At 41.5% G+C, this 18897-nt stretch overlaps 1 protein-coding gene across 2 annotated transcripts in view; it reads right to left on the bottom strand.

Annotated features, from left to right (window-relative positions):
* Positions 1-18897, bottom strand: part of MAPKAP1 (MAPK associated protein 1) — a 185886-nt gene that overhangs the window by 143793 nt on the left and 23196 nt on the right. For both annotated transcript variants that reach the window (XM_069748506.1, XM_069748507.1), the window contains exon 2: positions 3610-3928. In XM_069748506.1, coding sequence (XP_069604607.1) covers positions 3610-3865 — 256 coding nt within the window. In that variant the 5' untranslated portion in view covers positions 3866-3928. The remainder of the gene's footprint in view (positions 1-3609; positions 3929-18897) is intronic.

Here is an 18897-nt window from a genome sequence, read left to right as displayed (position 1 = left end):
TCTCCAAAGACCTGAATGTTCCTGTGTCTACCGTGCGCAGTGTCATCAAGAAGTGTAAAGCCCATGGCACTGTGGCTAACCTCCCTAGATGTGGACGGAAAACAAAAATTGACAAGAGATTTCAACGCAAGATTGTGCGGATGTTGGATAAAGAACCTCGACTAACATCCAAACAAGTTCAAGCTGCCCTGCAGTCCGAGGGTACAACAGTGTCAACCCGTACTATCCGTCGGCGTCTGAATGAAAAGGGACTGTATGGTAGGAGACCCAGGAAGACCCTACTTCTTACCCCGAGACATAAAAAAGCCAGGCTGGAGTTTGCCAAAACTTACCTGAAAAGCTTAAAACGTTTTGGAAGAATGTTCTCTGGTCAGATGATACAAAAGTAGAGCTTTTTGGGCAAAGGCATCAACATAGAGTTTACAGGAGAAAAAAAGAGGCATTCAAAGAAAAGAACACGGTCCCTACAGTCGAACATGGTGGAGGTTCCCTGAAGTTTTGGGGTTGCTTTGCTGCCTCTAGCACTGGACTGCTTGACCGTGTGCATGGCATTATGAAGTCTGAAGACTACCAACAAATTTTGCAGCATAATGTAGAGCCCAGTGTGAGAAAGCTGGGTCTCCCTCAGAGGTCATGGGTCTTCCAGCAGGACAATGACCCAAAACACACTTCAAAAAGCACTAGAAAATGGTTTGAGAGAAAGCACTGGAGACTTCTAAGGTGGCCAGCAATGAGTCCAGACCTGAATCCCATAGAACACCTATGGAGAGATCTAAAAATGGCAGTTTGGAGAAGGCACCCTTCAAATATCAGGGACCTGGAGCAGCTTGCCAAAGAAGAATGGTCTAAAATTCCAGCAGAGCATTGTAAGAAACTCATTGATGGTTACCGGAAGCGGTTGGTCGCAGTTATTTTGGCTAAAGGTTGTGCAACCAAGTATTAGGGTATGTTTCCACGTTCAGGAAATGCTGCGTTTTTGATGCTGCATTGAGTCGCAGCGTAAAAAACGCAGCGTCCAGATGTTACAGCATAGTGGAGGGGATTTAATGAAATCCCGTCTTCACTATGCAGTAAAAAACGCATGCAGCATAGCCGCGAAAACGCACATGCGGCGCGTCTTTTCAGAAAGCAGCATGTCGTTACAATGAGCAAAACACGCAAGAACACCGCAGGTGACCTGCCAGTGACCTCAGGTGCAGATTTGGTCAGGATTTTACCTGCATAAAATCCTGACCAAATCCTGAAGCAAGCCTGAACGTGGACACATACCCTTAGGCTGAGGGTGCCAATACTTTTGTCTGGCCCATTTTTGGAGTTTTGTGTGAAATGATCAATGTTTTGCTTTTTGCTTCATTCTCTTTTGTCTTTTTTCATTTAAGACAAATTAAATGAAGATAATAATACCAAAGAATTTGTGATTGCAATCATTTTCAGGAAGAAACTGAGTATTATCTGACAGAATTGCAGGGGTGTCAATACTTTTGGCCACAACTGTAGGTTCTTTAGGCCTGTAGTAACCAATCACTACAGAGGTTTAATTTTTTTAAAAGGGAACCTGTTAGCAGATTCATGCTGCCCGAACCAAAAAGTCATGGGCTCAGTTATTACAGTCTGAAACTCTGCTTATATTTAAGGGACAAGTCGGTCGGGGACTATACGCCTCGGCTGACTAGTCCAGGAGGCAGGATCCTGGTGGCTTCTCCGACTGACAGGTCTCTCCCTATACACACACATATATGGGGAGACCGGTAAGTCTAGAAGAGCAGGGTGGGGAGAAGCGTGCACATGGTAGACCACCCTGCCACTGACTAAGGAACACTGTTCTTATGGGGGTCCAAGTGATCAGAAGCTTATCACAGGCTAGGGCATAAGCTTTTGATTATGGGAAAATCCCTTTAAGACCAATGTGAATCAATAATCCGCACATTTTATGTCTGTGTCCCACCACCCGCTCTATTAACCCTATAAAATCAGCTTAGAACATCGTTCATGAGAAAAGGTAACAGACGAGCTCACCGACAGATTCCCTATCAACTCATTCTGAAGTCTTCCATAAACTCTGATACAGTCCGAAATTCTTAAGAAAATCCAATGGCAGAATTGCTTTTCACTCAAAAACACATGCATTTAAAAGGATTTATCACTTGTAATGAACGTATATATTTTTTTACTTGGTGTAAATGCCGCTGTTTTCCTGAATCCGGCAATGTTTTTCTTTTTTTTCTGCGCCTCTCTGTTCCGGAAATAGGGCAGCTTTTTTCCTTCTATACAAATCTAAATCTTATGAACAAGTGGGCGTGGCCATCAAGCTCTTTATAAGGATCCCGCCCAGTTGGCTAAATAGACTAGATATACATACAGGGAAGAGGAGGTCATATCTCAGGAACAGAGAGGCGCAGGAACAAGAGAAAAACATCGCCGGATTCAGGAGAACAGCGGCATTTACACCAGATAAAAAAAAAATTACGGTACATATTTATGGCAAGTGACAGGTCTTTATTTTAAGTCTTTAAGGAAAAAGGGAAACATAGAAATGAACAACCTGCAAAAGGTGCATTTGTCATTCTAACAGTATGGTAATCAGAGCCCAACTTTCGGTAAGGTGACAGGTTCGTGTTAAGAAAAAAAAAAAGAAAAGTCCCTAAAGGGTAAAAAAGCCCTTCAAGTAAAACTCCTATATCCAATAAACTTGCCCCTAAATGCAGCAGTGACCATATAACCACAGCAGATACAACCTGAAAGCGGAGATCAAGACCCCGCTGCTGAATATCCCTGGGCTACTAGACTCAGTCTGTACGTGCAGAACGTAGCTAACCCACAGAATTCAATGAACCCCAAGTTATTCTTAAAGGGATTGCCTCATCAAAGACACTGGTGGAATATTGCCAGAATATGCCACTCTTGTCTTTGATAATGGCGACAATCCCTTTAATTTAGCCTGTGGTGGCGCTGTTGCAAATCTGAACACTTGCTGCCATGCTCCCCCATAGACCACTGGCGATCGCCATCGCTTTTGAAGCGGTATGACAACCTGTGATTGGCTCGTTTTCAGCGGACTGTTCTGTCTGTCGCCAATCCATGTAACAGAGAAATCTTGGGAATCTGATTTAACGCCTAAAATGCCCAACTGGAGTTGAAAAATTTAAAGTTTATTCAAAGAAAAGCTCAAGCGGAAGAAAAAGAAAAATGTGTTTTATTATTTTAAAGAGAATCTGTCAGCAAGTTTTCGCTATGTAATCTGAGAGCAGCATGAGGAGGCTGAGACCCTGATTCCAGGGATGTATCACTTATTGGGCTGCTTACAGTTATGATGATACAATCACAGTTTTCCCTGCTGCAGATCTCTGACTGCTAACCCTGCCCATACTACTGTGCAAAGGCAGAAAGCTGCCAATCAGTGATGGGGGTGTGGTTAGACTAGAAGGCATGTCACACCTAGTCCTGTAGTGATAATCTCCTGCTGATAAAACACTGATTTTATAGAAACAACAGTAGACACATCGCTGGAATAAGGGTCTCAACCCCTACGTCATGCTGCCTTCAGAATATATGACAAAAACTTGCTGATAATGTAAACTAAAAAGGAAATCTATCATAGCAGATTTTTACCTGTGTTTGATCTCCTTCTGATGCCGAAATCCCAGCTGGACGTAATATCCACAGACTGGGAGTATACATAGCCCTGAGTTTCTCCATTCCCTTGTGGTTGCGAGCTGTTCTCTCCGGGCACGGCAGATGGGTACAGCTTCTCCAAGTCTACATCATGGTCGATGAGGACCATTTCACACATACCCGTGTCATCACTAGTAACGTGTGACTGGCGGATGTGGGCCAAGATAATCAAGGGGTTGTCCAAAAAAGCCATGGTCTCCTCCCGTGGTGCATGGGGTTTTCACCAACATATCCAGTAATCCATAACAGCCGATTTCTAGAAAATCAGACACAACAGGAGGTTAATACAGGAATGATACACCTATTGACTTACCATAGACTAGCAGCATTAATTATTTCTGGCACGCTAATGCAAGATTTTTTTCATGCAGATTTCACCCTCCACAAATGTGAATTTCTACAACCCCATCCATATGCATTGAAAAATTTCCACGCCCCCTAAAAAAGCGGTAGCAACGTGAAACGCGCGTCGGGGAAACAGGGCCGAGGTCTTGGCAGGATCTACACAAATCATGGGTAATTACTTTTGTCATTCATTGTACCCTCCTTTTCTATGTAATTTAATGTGTTGCCCACGTAGTGTTACTTTTGCTCCTGACCAATTCCCCGGCCTCTTACATTCACCCTATGGATTTAATCACATTTTCCTTTTATGGGTACAATTTTATATTGTATACTTCTTTGTAATTTTTTGCAACATTAATAAAATCTTTATACTTTTTTAGCCTAATTGACTCTGTTTTCAGTAACGAAAAGTCGTTGACTTCGAGTTAATTCTTTTGCGAATTTGCATCAGTGCAAATGTATAGGGATTTTCCGTCTATGGAATTTTTTTTTTACTTAAATATATGCACTTGGGGTTAAACATTGTTTTTGCAATAGGGTTTCATTAAAATTTCTGCACTGTTTGAGCTTTCACAGGCTCGTTCTTTTCTCTGCACATTCGGCTTTGATGTGGTCAGTGGTCATAAATTAGCTAAAAAGGAGCGATAATAGAATGACATATTCTCCATTCAGAAGAATGGAAGGAGCTCACTGACGGATTCTCAGTTAACTCATTCTGCAGCCAGTGATAGTGCATCACAGAGGCTGTAGAAGACAAACGGTGCAACGTTCTTAAATCAAACCCAATTGTAAAAATGAATTTCAGACAAAAATAAAGAAATTTTAGAAAGAAAAACATATGGAAGGGAACGGTAGACAACAGGCGAAAAACTTTAAGGCACAGACATCTATTGAAGCATTTCTTTCTAAATTCATAAAAATGCCCCTTAACCCCTTTACCCCCAAGGGTGGTTTGCACGTTAATGACCGGGCCAATTTTTACAATTCTGACCACTGTCCCTTTATGAGGTTATAACTCTGGAACGCTTCAACAGATCCCAGTGATTCTGACATTGTTTTCTCGTGACATATTGTACTTCATGATAGTGGTAAAAATTATTTGATAGTACCTGCGTTATTTGTGAAAAAAAACGGAAATTTGGTGAAAATTATGAAAATTTCACAATTTTCCAACTTTGAATTTTTAGACAATTAAATCACAGAGATACAGGTCCTTCTCAAAAAATTAGCATATAGTGTTAAATTTCATTATTTACCATAATGTAATGATTACAATTAAACTTTCATATATTATAGATTCATTAACCACCAACTGAAATTTGTCAGGTCTTTTATTGTTTTAATACTGATGATTTTGACATACAACTCCTGATAACCCAAAAAACCTGTCTCAATAAATTAGCATATCAAGAAAAGGTTCTCTAAACGACCTATTACCCTAATCTTCTGAATCAACTAATTAACTCTAAACACATGCAAAAGATACCTGAGGCTTTTATAAACTCCCTGCCTGGTTCATTACTCAAAACCCCCATCATGGGTAAAGGTACCGTCACACATAGCGACGCTGCAGCGATACCGACAACGATCCGGATCGCTGCAGCGTCGCTGTTTGGTCGCTAGAGAGCTGTCACACAGACAGCTCTCCAGCGACCAACGATCCCGAGGTCTCCGGTAACCAGGGTAAACATCGGGTAACTAAGCGCAGGGCCGCGCTTAGTAACCCGATGTTTACCCTGGTTACCATCCTAAAAAGTAAAAAAACAAATGCTACATACTTACCTTCCGCTGTCTGTCCTCGGCGCTCTGCTTCTCTGGTCTGGCTGTGAGCGCCGGGCAGCCAGAAAGCAGAGTGGTGACGTCACCGCTCTGCTTTCCGGCTGACCGACGCTCACAGCCAGAGCAGGAGGAGAGCAGAGCACAGCGCTGGAGGACAGACAGCGGTAGGTAAGTATGTAGTGTTTGTTTTTTTACTTTTAGGATGGTAACCAGGGTAAACATCGGGTTACTAAGCGCGGCCCTGCGCTTAGTTACCCGATGTTTACCCTGGTTACCAGCGAAGACATCGCTGAATCGGTGTCACACACGCCGATTCAGCAATGTCTACGGGGAGTCCAGCGACGAAATAAAGTTCTGGACTTTCTTCCCCGACCAGCGATCTCCCAGCAGGGGCCTGATCGCTGCTGCGTGTCACACTGGACGATATCGCTAGCGAGGACGCTGCAACGTCACGGATCGCTAGCGATATCGTCTACTGTGACAGTACCTTAAGACTAGCGACCTGACAGATGTCAAGAAGGCCATCATTGACACCCTCAAGCAAGAGGGTAAGACCCAGAAAGAAATTTCTCAACAAATAGGCTGTTCCCAGAGTGCTGTATTAAGGCAACTCAATGGTAAGTCTGTTGGAAGGAAACAATGTGGCAGAAAACGCTGTACAACGAGAAGAGGAGACCGGACCCTGAGGAAGATTGTGGAGAAGGACCGATTCCAGACCTTGGGGAACCTGAGGAAGCAGTGGACTGAGTCTGGTGTGGAAACATCCAGAGCCACCGTGCACAGGCGTGTGCAGGAAATGGGCTACAGGTGCCGCATTCCCCAGGTAAAGCCACTTTTGAACCATAAACAGCGGCAGAGGCGCCTGACCTGGGCTACAGAGAAGCAGCACTGGACTGTTGCTAAGTGGTCCCAAGTACTTTTTTCTGATGAAAGCAAATTTTGCATGTCATTCGGAAATCAAGGTGCCAGAGTCTGGAGGAAGACTGGGGAGAAGGAAATGCCAAAATGCCTGAAGTCCAGTGTCAAGTACCCACAGTCAGTGATGGTGTGGGGTGCCATGTCAGCTGCTGGTGTTGGTCCACTGTGTTTCATCAAGGGCAGGGTCAATGCAGCTAGCTATCAGGAGATTTTGGAGCACTTCATGCTTCCATCGGCTGAAATGCTTTATGGAGATGAAGATTTCATTTTTCAGCACGACCTGGCACCTGCTCACAGTGCCAAAACCACTGGTAAATGGTTTACTGACCATGGTATTACTGTGCTCAATTGGCCTGCCAACTCTCCTGACCTGAACCCCATAGAGAATCTGTGGGATATTGTGAAGAGAAAGTTGAGAGACGCAAGACCCAACACTCTGGATGAGCTTAAGGCCGCTATTGAAGCATCCTGGGCCTCCATAACATCTCAGCAGTGTCACAGGCTGATTGCCTCCATGCCACGCCGCATTGAAGCAGTCATTTCTGCCAAAGGATTCCCGACCAAGTATTGAGTGCATAACTGAACATTATTATTTGATGGTTTTTTTGTTTGTTATTAAAAAACACTTTTATTTGATTGGATGGGTGAAATATGCTAATTTATTGAGACAGGTTTTTTGGGTTATCAGGAGTTGTATGCCAATATCATCAGTATTAAAACAATAAAAGACCTGACAAATTTCAGTTGGTGGATAATGAATCTATAATATATGAAAGTTTAATTGTAATCATTATATTATGGTAAATAATGAAATTTAACACTATATGCTAATTTTTTGAGAAGGACCTGTATGTCACACAAAATACTTAAGTAACATTTTGCACATGTCTACTTTAGATCAGCACAATTTTGGAACCAAATTTTTTTTTTTTGGTTAGGGAGTTATAAGGGTTAAAAGTTGACCAGCAATTTCTCATTTTTACAACACCATTTTTTTTTTTTAGGGACCACATCTCATTTGAAGTCATTTTGAGGGGTCTATATGATGGGTATTTTCTAAGTGTGACACGATTCTAAAAACCATATTCAAGAAGTTTATTAACCCTTCTGGTGCTTCACAGGAATTTTTGGAATGTTTAAAAAAAATGAACATTTAACTTTTTTTCACAAAAAATTTACTTCAGCTCCAATTTGTTTTATTTTACCAAGGGTAACAGGAGAAAATGGACCCCAAAAGTTGTTGTACAATTTGTCCTGAGTACACCGATACCCCATATGTGGGGGTAAACCACTGTTTGAGCGCATAACAGAGCTCGGAAGCGAAGGAGCGCCATTTGACTTTTCAATACAAAATTGACTGGAATTGAGATGGGACACCATGTTGCGTTTGGAGAGCCCCTGATGTGCCTAAACATTGAAACCCCCCACAAGTGACACCATTTTGGAAAGTAGACCCCCTAAGGAACTTATCTAGAGGTGTGGTGAGCACTTTGACCCACCAAGTGCTTCACAGAAGTTTATAATGCAGAACCGTAAAAATAAAAAATCATATTTTTTCACAAAAATTATCTTTTCGCCCCCAATTTTTTATTTTCCCAAGGGTAAGAGAAGAAATTGGACCCCAAAAGTTGTTGTATAATTTGTCCTGAGTACGCTGATACCCCATATGTGGGGGTAAACCACTGTTTGGGCGCATGGGAGAGCTCGGAAGGGAAGGAGCGCCGTTTGACTTTTCAATGCAAAATTGACAGGAATTGAGATGAGATTGTTGTACAATTTGTCCTGAGTACACCGATACCCCATATGTGGGGGTAAACCACTGTTTGAGCGCATGACAGAGCTCGGAAGCGAAGGAGCGCCATTTGACTTTTCAATACAAAATTGACTGGAATTGAGATGGGACACCATGTTGCGTTTGGAGAGCCCCTGATGTGCCTAAACATTGAAACCCCCCACAAGTGACACCATTTTGGAAAGTAGACCCCCTAAGGAACTTATCTAGAGGTGTGGTGAGCACTTTGACTCACCAAGGGCTTCACAGAAGTTTATAACGCAGAGCCGTAAAAATAAAACAAAAATTTTTTCCCACAAAAATTATTTTTTTAGCCCCCAGTTTTGTATTTTCCCGAGGGTAACAGGAGAAATTGGACCCCAAAAGTTGTTGCCCAATTTGTCTTGAGTGCGATGATACACCATATGTGGGGGGAACCACTGTTTGGGCGCATGGGAGGGCTCGGAAGGGAAGGAGCGCCATTTGGAATGCAGACTTAGATGGAATGGTCTGCAGGTGTCACATTGCGTTTGCAGAGCCCCTAATGTACCTAAACAGTAGAAACCCCCCACAAGTGACACCATTTTGGAAACTAGACCCCCCAAGGAACTTATCTAGATGTGTTGTGAGAGCTTTGAACCCTCAAGTCTTTCACTACAGTTTGTAACGCAGAGCCGTGAAAATAAAAAATCTTTTTTTTTTCCCCCACAAAAATTATTTTTTAGCCCCCAGTTTTGTATTTTCCCAAGGGTAACAGGAGAAATTGGACCCCAAAAGTTGTTGTCCAATTTGTCCTGAGTACGCTGATACCCCATATGTTGGGGAAAACCCCTGTTTGGGCACACGGGAGAGCTCGGAAGGGAAGAAGCACTGTTTTACTTTTTCAACGCAGAATTGGCTGGAATTGAGATCGGACGCCATGTCACGTTTGGAGAGCCCCTGATGTGCCTAAACAGTGGAAACCCCCCCAATTATAACAAACCCTAATCCAAACACACCCTTAACCCTAATCCCAACAGTAACCCTAACCACACCTCTAACCCTGACACACCCCTAACCCTAATCCCAACCCTATTCCCAACTGTAAATGTAATCTAAACCCTAACCCTAACTTTAGCCCCAACCCTAACTGTAGCCCCAACCCTAGCCCCAACCCTAGCCCCAACCCTAGCCCCAACCCTAACCCCAACCCTAGCCCCAACCCTAGCCCCAACCCTAGCCCCAACCCTAGCCCCAACCCTAGCCCCAACCCTAGCCCCAACCCTAGCCCCAACCCTAGCCCCAACCCTAGCCCTAGCGGGAAAATGGAAATAAATACTTTTTTTTAATTTTTCCCTAACTAAGGGGATGATGAAGGGGGGTTTGATTTACTTTTATAGCGGGGTTTTTTAGCGGATTGGCAGCCGTCACACAATAAAAGACGCTTTTTATTGCAAAAAATATTTTTGCATTACCACATTTTGAGAGCTATAATTTTTCCATATATTGGTCCACAGAGTCATGTGAGGTCTTGTTTTTTGCGGGACGAGTAGACGTTTTTATTGGTAACATTTTCGGGCACGTGACTTTTTTGATCGCTTTTTATTCCAATTTTTGTGAGGCAGAATGACTAAAAACCAGCCGTTCATGAATTTCTTTTGGGGGAGGCATTTATACCGTTCCGCGTTTGGTAAAATTGATAAAGCAGTTTTATTCTTCGGGTCAGTACGATTACAGCGATACCTCATTTATATCATTTTTTTATGTTTTGGCGCTTTTATACGATAAAAACTATTTTATAGAAAAAATAATTTTTGCATCGTTTTATTCTCAGGACTATAACTTTTTTATTTTTTTGCTGATGATGCAGTATGGTGGCTCGTTTTTCGCGGGACAAGATGACGTTTTCAGCGGTACCATGTTTATTTATATCTGTCTTTTTGATCGCGTGTTATTCCACTATTTGTTCGGCGGTATGATAATAAAGCATTGTTTTTTGCCTCTTTTTTTTTTTTTTCTTACAGGTGCTTACTGAAGGGGTTAACTAGTGGGCCAGTTTTATAGGTCGGGCCGTTACGGACACGGCGATACTAAATGTGTGTACTTTTATTGTTTTGTTTTTTTTATTTAGATAAAGAAATGTATTTATGGGAATATTTTTTTTTTTTTTCATTATTTAGGAATATTTTTTTAAAATTTTTTTTTTTTTTTTTACACATTTGGAAAAAATTTTTTTTACTTTTTTACTTTGTCCCAGAGGGGGGCATCACAGATCGGTGATCTGACAGTTTGCACAGCACTCTGTCAGATCACCGATCTGACTTGCAGCACTGCAGGCTTCACAGTGCCTGCTCTGAGCAGGCTCTGTGAAGCCACCTCCCACCCTGCAGGACCCGGATGCCGTGGTCATCTTGGATCCGGGTCTGGAGAAGGGAGGGAGGTATGGAGACCCTCACAGCAACGCGATCACATCGCGTTGCTGCGGGGGGCTCAGGGAAGCTCCCAGGGAGCCCCCTCCCTGCGCGATGCTTCCCTGTACCGCCGACACATCGCGATCATGTTTGATCACGGTGTGCCGGGGGTTAATGTGCCGGGAGCGGTCCGTGACCGCTCCTGGCACATTGTGCCGGATGTCAGCTGCGATAGATCGCGTATGACGTACTATCCCGTCGGTGGTCATAGGGGCCCACCCCACCTCGACGGGATAGTACGTCTAATGCCAGAAAGGGGTTAAGCTAAGATATGATGAAGTTTTTTTTGTTTGTTTAAGGCATGGAAGGACAAGTCTTTGCTCCTTTTTTGGTGGATTTTTTGGAAAAGTTTCTCTTTTTCATGAAGAGGATTTGAAATCTTTTTAATTCCCAGAAAGGTTTTTCGGGGGGGTTTTTTGCAGCCTTTCAGGTTTGTCAATGCTTAGTTTGGGGAGGTTTCCTTTAGAATCATGAACTTTTTTTTTTTCCCAACAAATTTTTCTAAAGCACTTCAGAGTGGAAAACAAAACAAAACTCAATCTCAAAAGAGCAACAAAGTGGATATCCCATAGAAACAGCGATTTTTAGCTTATATGCGCATGATGTCTTTTACAGGCAGATTCCACCGTGGAAACCGCCTGAAAAACCTACCAGGAAATGTTCAAAAGAATGAAACATAAGCATTTCTATATAAAAATGACTTGCTGCGCTCATGTGCAAGTCTTCCATAAAACGCCAAGTGGTTAACAGAAGTGACCTGTCGAATTTCTGCTTGGAAGACGCTCACTCTGTACTTTTTCAATGACATAGATCAAACAATGTTTTTTTTTGGAATGTTTAGCCATTATTTGTTTTTAAAAAAAGAAAAGAAAAAACACTAATCGGTTTCTTCAATATTCAACGGAAAAAGAAAAAAAAACGATTGAAAAAAAAAAAAAAAAAAGCAGTGAAATAAAGTGCAATACAATAAAACTCTCCAGAACTACTTCAAAAATGGCATAAAAGATGCGAAAAACATCTTCAGTTTCCAGAAGTATCTTCTGCCTGAGAAGCTCAGCGGGTTCTCCTAGGTACAGACCCTTAAAGGGGTTGTCATGGTTTTGGATGAAAGTCTGAAGTTACTGTGTGACTGCGGACTTTTTGAATCGGCACAGCGTGCGCTCCGCACACGGTCAGGAATCTCCGGTGCCAACGGCAAGAGCGGGTAGTCACATGCTGTCTGGATTTGCACACCGTCTTATATTCCAAATTTTGTTTTTTTGTGGACGATTTTAAAGCAGATCTGCTCCTAGAAAAAAAAGGAACCTCCATGTGAACAGAGCCTAAAACAAGGTAGACTTTAGCAGCCAGAGAGGCCACTTAAGGAGCTAGTTTGTTTTTTGTCAGTAGCCTGATCATAAGAATCACACATGAACTTTCCAGGCTTTTTTTTTTTAATGCCACACTTGCACATCCGCGAGTCACGGTCTGAATCTGTGGGCTAAACGGACCCGCCAGGCCTCCTGTGTACACGCGCCGTCTCATTCGTTCTTGATTCGGGCCGCCTTGCCTCTCCTTTCCCATGGCTCAAGTCAGTGCGAGCGTATGATAGACACACAAATCCTAAATTAAAGTAGACAAACGCGCCCAGCTTGCACGCCGCCTTCTATCAATACGGCAAAATGCTAATTTCCTAATTAACAACCTAATTAGGTAATTATGGCGTTGCAGAAGGATGCCGCGATGAAATATGACAACATGGTCACCTCTTTATATGGCACCTGTGGGGCCTTTTCAGCTGTTACCCGCAAAGCCTGCGGTATCAATCCGAGAGCAGATGTCAAAAAGACCTTGGCATTTCTCAGCCTGGCGGATGACGGAGTGCTTGAGACAGGAATGGTTTAACTCTTTCCTAGCCACGGAAAAGGTAAAAAGACGCAACGTGAATCCTAAGCGGAGCAGACGGGCGACAGATTTAGCCGTCTCCATCGGTAGCTTCGTATACATCCTGCTCTTTGGAAACTTTTAGCAATAATCTCATTTCGAGAAATGCTGCTATTCTTTTTCCAACTATTTTATTCTTACAAATCTTATTAATATTTCATTTATAACAACAAAACTAACTGTCCCCATGATGTTTGTGTCCACATAGAAAAAATTGTGACTTGACGACAAGTTTGTGTACAAACCAGTATACTTCTAGAGGTCACCTACTAGTCCCAGGGTCCCAAAACTAGGACCCGGTTGGACCCCAACAGGTCCAGCACTATATCATAGGGGGCTCATCATCCGGTCACAAGTTCGTGGATGATCAATGATGAGACGTATATCTCAGGTTGTCAAATGGATAGCGATTTAAAGTACAGAAGACTTCGTCACAAGGAAACATCACTTGCTCAAAAATATATAAACACAGGTTGTAATGTAACAAAATAGGTAAAAAGCCAAAGGGGTTAATACTTTTGCAAGCCACTGTACATACGGTATATACTTGGCATGTAATAAATATGTAGACACCTCTGGCACAGGCATATCTCCCATGAGAACAAAAGGACTGGGCATGCTGAATTCGAACATGCTCAATCAAACTTTCCCCCAACATTTGCCGTCAGGGGAAAGTTGGAATATCTGTGCAAAAAAAAGGAGTTAATTATTATCACTAACCCCTTCAGCCCCAAAAACCTGCTTTCACCTTCAAGACCAGGCCAATTTTTACAATTCTACACTTTACTGATTCTGAGATTGCTTTTTCATAACACATTGTACTTCATGATAGTGATACAATTTCTTATTAATGAAAAAATAAATTTGGCAAAAAATTTTGAACATTTTGCAATTTTTAAACTTTTCATTTTTATGCCCTTAAATTAGAAAGATATGTCACACAAAAATAGTTCATGAATAACATTTCCCACATGTCTACTTTACATCAGCACAATTTTTGAAACATAAAAATGTTTTGGTTGGTTGGTTAGAAGGGTTAAAAGTTGACCAGAAAATTTCTCATCTTTTCAACAAAATTTACAAAACATTTTTTTTAGAGACCATATTACATTTGAAGTGACTTTGAGGGGCCTATATGACAGGAAATACCCAAAAGTGTCACCATTCTAAAAACTGCACCCTTCAACGTGCGCAAAACCACATTCAAGAAGTTTATTAAAGCTTCACAGGAATTAATGAAATGTGAAAGGGAAAAATTAACATAAAATTTTGTGTGGAAAAAAAGTTTAACTTTAGACGCAAATTTTTTATTTTTTTTTATTTTCACAAAAGGTAACAGGAAATAAAAAGGACCCCATAATATGTTGTGCATTTTCTTGTGAGCATGCCAATACACCATATGTGGGGGAAAACTACTGTTTGAGAGCACAGAAGGGCTTGGAAGGGAAGGAGCGCCGTTCTGAAAGCAGATTTTGATGGCATGGTCTGTAGGGGTCATGTCGCGTTTGGAGATCCCGTGATGTGCTTTAACAGTGGAAACCCCCACCAGTGACCATACGTTGGAAACTAGTCCCCACAAGGAATGTATCTAGATGTGTGGTAAGCACCTAGATCCCCCAGGTGCATCACAGACGTTTATAACATAAACCAGAGAAAATAAAAAAAATTTAAAAAAAATAAAAATCACAATTTACCTCAAAGATGTTATTTTAGCCCCATTTTTTATTTTCACAAGGGTAACAGGAGAAAACGGACCCCAAAATTTGTTATGCAATTTCTCCTGAGTTCACCGATACCCCATATGTGATCGAAAACTACTTTTGAGGCACAGTGCTAAGCTCAGAAGGGAAGAAGCGCCATATTGGAGCTCAGATTTTGCAGGACTGGCTTGAGGGTGCCATGTCACATTAGCAGAGCCCTGAAGTGCCAGAACAGCAGAACCCCCATAAGTGACCCCATTTTGCAAACTACACTTCTAAATTGATTAATTTAAGGGTGCAGTGATCATACTGACACCACAGGTGTGTCTCAGAATTTTTGTATCATTGAGCAGTGAAGAAATAATTACATCTTTATCACCAAAATGTAGTTTTAGCCCCAGTTTTTACATTTGTACACTGGAAAATGAGTAAAAATGGGACCAAAATGTGTCCCACAATTTCTACGGAACGTGGCAATACCCTATATGTGGCTGTACAGTACTGCTTAGCCACACAGCGAGACTCGGGTGGGATGGAGTGCTATTTGCCTCCTCAAGCACAGATTTTCCTAGAATAGTTTGCAGACTCCATACACAGTACAGAGCTCATAAGTGCTAGAAAAGCAGAATCTCCCCTCAAGTGACCCGAATTTGGAAATTATACCCTTTTCGGAGTGTAGTGATGATTGTGACTCCATGGATTTTTTCCAGAAGCAAGAAGCAATGGATATTGCAAAGTCAAAATTGCAAACTGCCACTGTAGTGACCAGTACGTTGTAGTGACCAGTGTTCTGCAGTGACCAGTACGCGGTAGTGACCAGTACGCTGTGCCCAACTCATGCTTCTGGATACATGCACCCATAAATTAGGCCGACTCATCACTACAGAAATGCCAAACAATTGGGCGCTCAATGTTGTTAAGGCACAGTGGAACTCAGACAGGAGGGGGCATTTGTATTTGGGAGCACAGAATTTGCTGAATCTCTTTTGGGGGGCGAGGGCCAATTTTGCTTTTCCAGAGCCTTTGCGCTACCAGTAACATGGAAGCCCCCTATATTTCCATTAACAGATAACAGACCTGAGTGAGGACTTGCTTTTTTTGTGGATTGATTTGAAGCTTTTATTGGGAACATTTTACATAACGTTTAGGATCAAATTTATCCGGTGCTCTACGCTGAGCACTTACATCGGGGTTTTCCATCTAAATCTCTGAGTGACGTGATTCAGATAAACTCCATTCACTATAATGAGGCAGCAGAGTTATTCTGGACTCTTGTCTCTGTTCAGAGGTATCGTTCTTTTCAGAAGGGTACCAAACTGTGGCCAACCACGCTTTTATGCAATCCTAAAAAGATTGACACCACTGGATCATAGGCCGTACGGCGTCCATAGTGCGTCCATCTGCCTCATTATGGGGAATCTTCTGCCGGGGGTTCCATCTGAATCACGTATTTCAGAGTTTTACACAGAAACCCTGGTGTATGTACTCCGCGTAGAGCGCAGGATAAATGTGCGCCGAACCTTACTGTGATCTTTGGGAGGCAGAATGAACAAAACAGAAGGTGAAGAATTGGTTGTATTTAGTTTTTGCTGTTCCTTGTATGTTATAAGTGATTAGGTGGTTTTGTTCTTCGGGTCGGTGCGAATACAGCGGTTTTTATGTTTGGCAGCTGTCACACACTAAAAGGCGCTTTTTTTGGCAAAAAAAGAGTTTTCAAATCCCCATATTTTGAGAGCTATAATTGTTCCACATTTCGGCACAGTCATGTGAGAGCTTGTTTTTGCAGGACAAGTCGTTTTTATTGGTGCCATTTTCAAACATGACATTTTTTGATCATTTTCTATTCCAAATTTTGGGAGGCAGAATGAACAAAAAACAGCAGTTCACGAATACGTTTTTGCTGTTGTCTTTTTTTTTTTGGGGGGGGAGGGGGGGGGTGGTTGTAGGTTATGCCGTTCTGTGTGTGGTAAAATTGATAAGGCCGTTTTATTCCTCAGGTCAGTATGATTACAGCGATACCTCATTTATATCACTAATGTTTTGGCGCTTTTACTCAAACTATTTTGTAGAAAAAAAAATATTTTTGCATTGCTTTATGCTTTATTCTGAGAGCTATACGTTTTTCATTTTTCCACTGATTGCACTGGATGGTGGCTTGATTTTTGCAAGATTATATGACGTTTAGAGTGATACCAATTATATTCACATTCGTCTTTTTGATCGCGTTTTATTCCACCTTTATTCACCCAAGTTGCACTGTTGTGATTAAAGCAAGCAGTTTAACCCCTTAAGTCAAGATTGGGGCTATTTGCATATTTATAACATTTCTCACAGGCTGTACAAAATTATCAACCTAAAAACTTGACACTTTGTAATGATAAGTTCTGTAAAGACCGTCTCACAGCAATAGGTTGCTGCAAACATAGATGCATATTTCAATGCAAATCTCCTCAAAGTGGGATATTCATCACTACTCATATAATGTTTATAGAACTGAGGCAGTGGGAGGTCTGCTGTGTACATCACATAGGATACACTGAGACTCTGGTGTATAAATCATATACGATAAAATAAGACTGCTTTATATTACATCAGATAGGAGAGACTGTGACTGCTGCATATAAACATAGGAAACATTAGAACTCTGCATACATCACATAGGAGACACAGACTCTGGTATACGTACATCACATAGGAGACACTGAGAATCTGCTATACATACATCACACAGGAGACAGACTGGTATACATATATCACATAGGAGACAGACTGATATACATACATCACATAGGAGACACAGACTCCGCTATATGTACATCACATAGGAGACACTGAGAATCTGCTATACGTACATCACATAGCAAACACAGACTCTGCTATACGTACATTACATTTCAGACACAGACTCCACTATATATAGCGTAGTACGACAGCTGGCGCACTCCTAAATATGTGTAAGTGCAACATGGGTGGGGGTGCAGAACCAGTGGCTGGAATGTACTACACAAAGAAAAAAGGAAAGAAGCCACTACACAAATGTTCGCACACCACCTGATACGTATCAAAAAGGAACAACTTTAATGGGTAACACAACAGTAAAAACAATTAAAAACAATACAACAAAACTCCCCCCGTCAGGTCCAAAAAAAACTCATAACTGTTATATATATATATGCTGCATAAAACATATAACTATAGAGCCGGCTGTGTTCACAATACGGTACCATGTAATATCACAAAAAGCAATACCATCAGAAACCGGGCATCCAGAGGGTCTGGGCCCCAATGCCCTACCAAGAAAACTCAAGGGGGAGAGGGAGAAGGAGGACAACGCGCCCAACCCCCTCAAATGAGACCCCCTGAAAAGTCCAAACGACTATAGCGTTTCAGACTCCACTATACGTACATCACATAGGGGACACAGAATCTGCTATATGTACATCACATAGCAAACACAGACGCTGTTATACGTACATCACATAGGAGACACAGACTCCGCTATACGTACATCACATAGGAGACACATACTCTGGTATACATACATCACATAGGAGACACTAAGACTTTGCTATATGTACATCACATAGGAGACAGAGAATCTGCTATACGTACATCACATACAGTTACGTCCATATATATTTGGACAGAGACATTTTTCTAATTTTAGTTATAGACATTACCACAATGAATTTTAAACAAAACAATTCAAATGCAGTTGAAGTTCAGACGTTCAGCTTTCATTAGAGAGTATCCACATTAAAATTGGATAAAGGGTTTAGGAGTTTAAAAACAGGGTGGCACATGTTAAGGAGGTGAAACTCCTAGACCCTTCATCTAATTTTAATGTGGATACCCTTGCAAAACCAACATACCGCTATAGAAGTGATCCATGTGTCCCAAAAAGAAAAAAAAAAAAATATAATATATATATATATATATATATATATATATATATATATATATATATATATATATGTGTGTGTATGTATGTATGTATGTATGTATGTATGTATGTATGTATGTATATATATATATATATATATATATATATATATATATATATGTCAGTAGACACATATATGTATATATATTAATGTTTTTTCCAGCGCTATACAGCTTGAAAGCCGGTAATTCAATTACCGGCTTTTTCTTTCTCCTTCCTAAAACCCGACATGATTTGAGACATGGTTTACATACAGTAAACCATGTCTTCTCTCCTTTTTTTTGCAGATTCCACACTACTAATGTCAGTAGTGTGTATCTGCAAAATTTGGCCGTTCTAGCTCTTAAAATAAAGGGTTAAATGGCGGAAAAAATTGGCGTGGGCTCCCGCGCAATT

This window comes from Ranitomeya imitator, chromosome 2, assembly GCF_032444005.1.
Source record: "Ranitomeya imitator isolate aRanImi1 chromosome 2, aRanImi1.pri, whole genome shotgun sequence".
NCBI classification, from domain to species: Eukaryota; Metazoa; Chordata; class Amphibia; order Anura; family Dendrobatidae; genus Ranitomeya; species Ranitomeya imitator.
The sequence above is the reverse complement of the archived record's forward strand: the minus strand, read 5'-3'. Positions and strand labels throughout refer to the sequence as shown.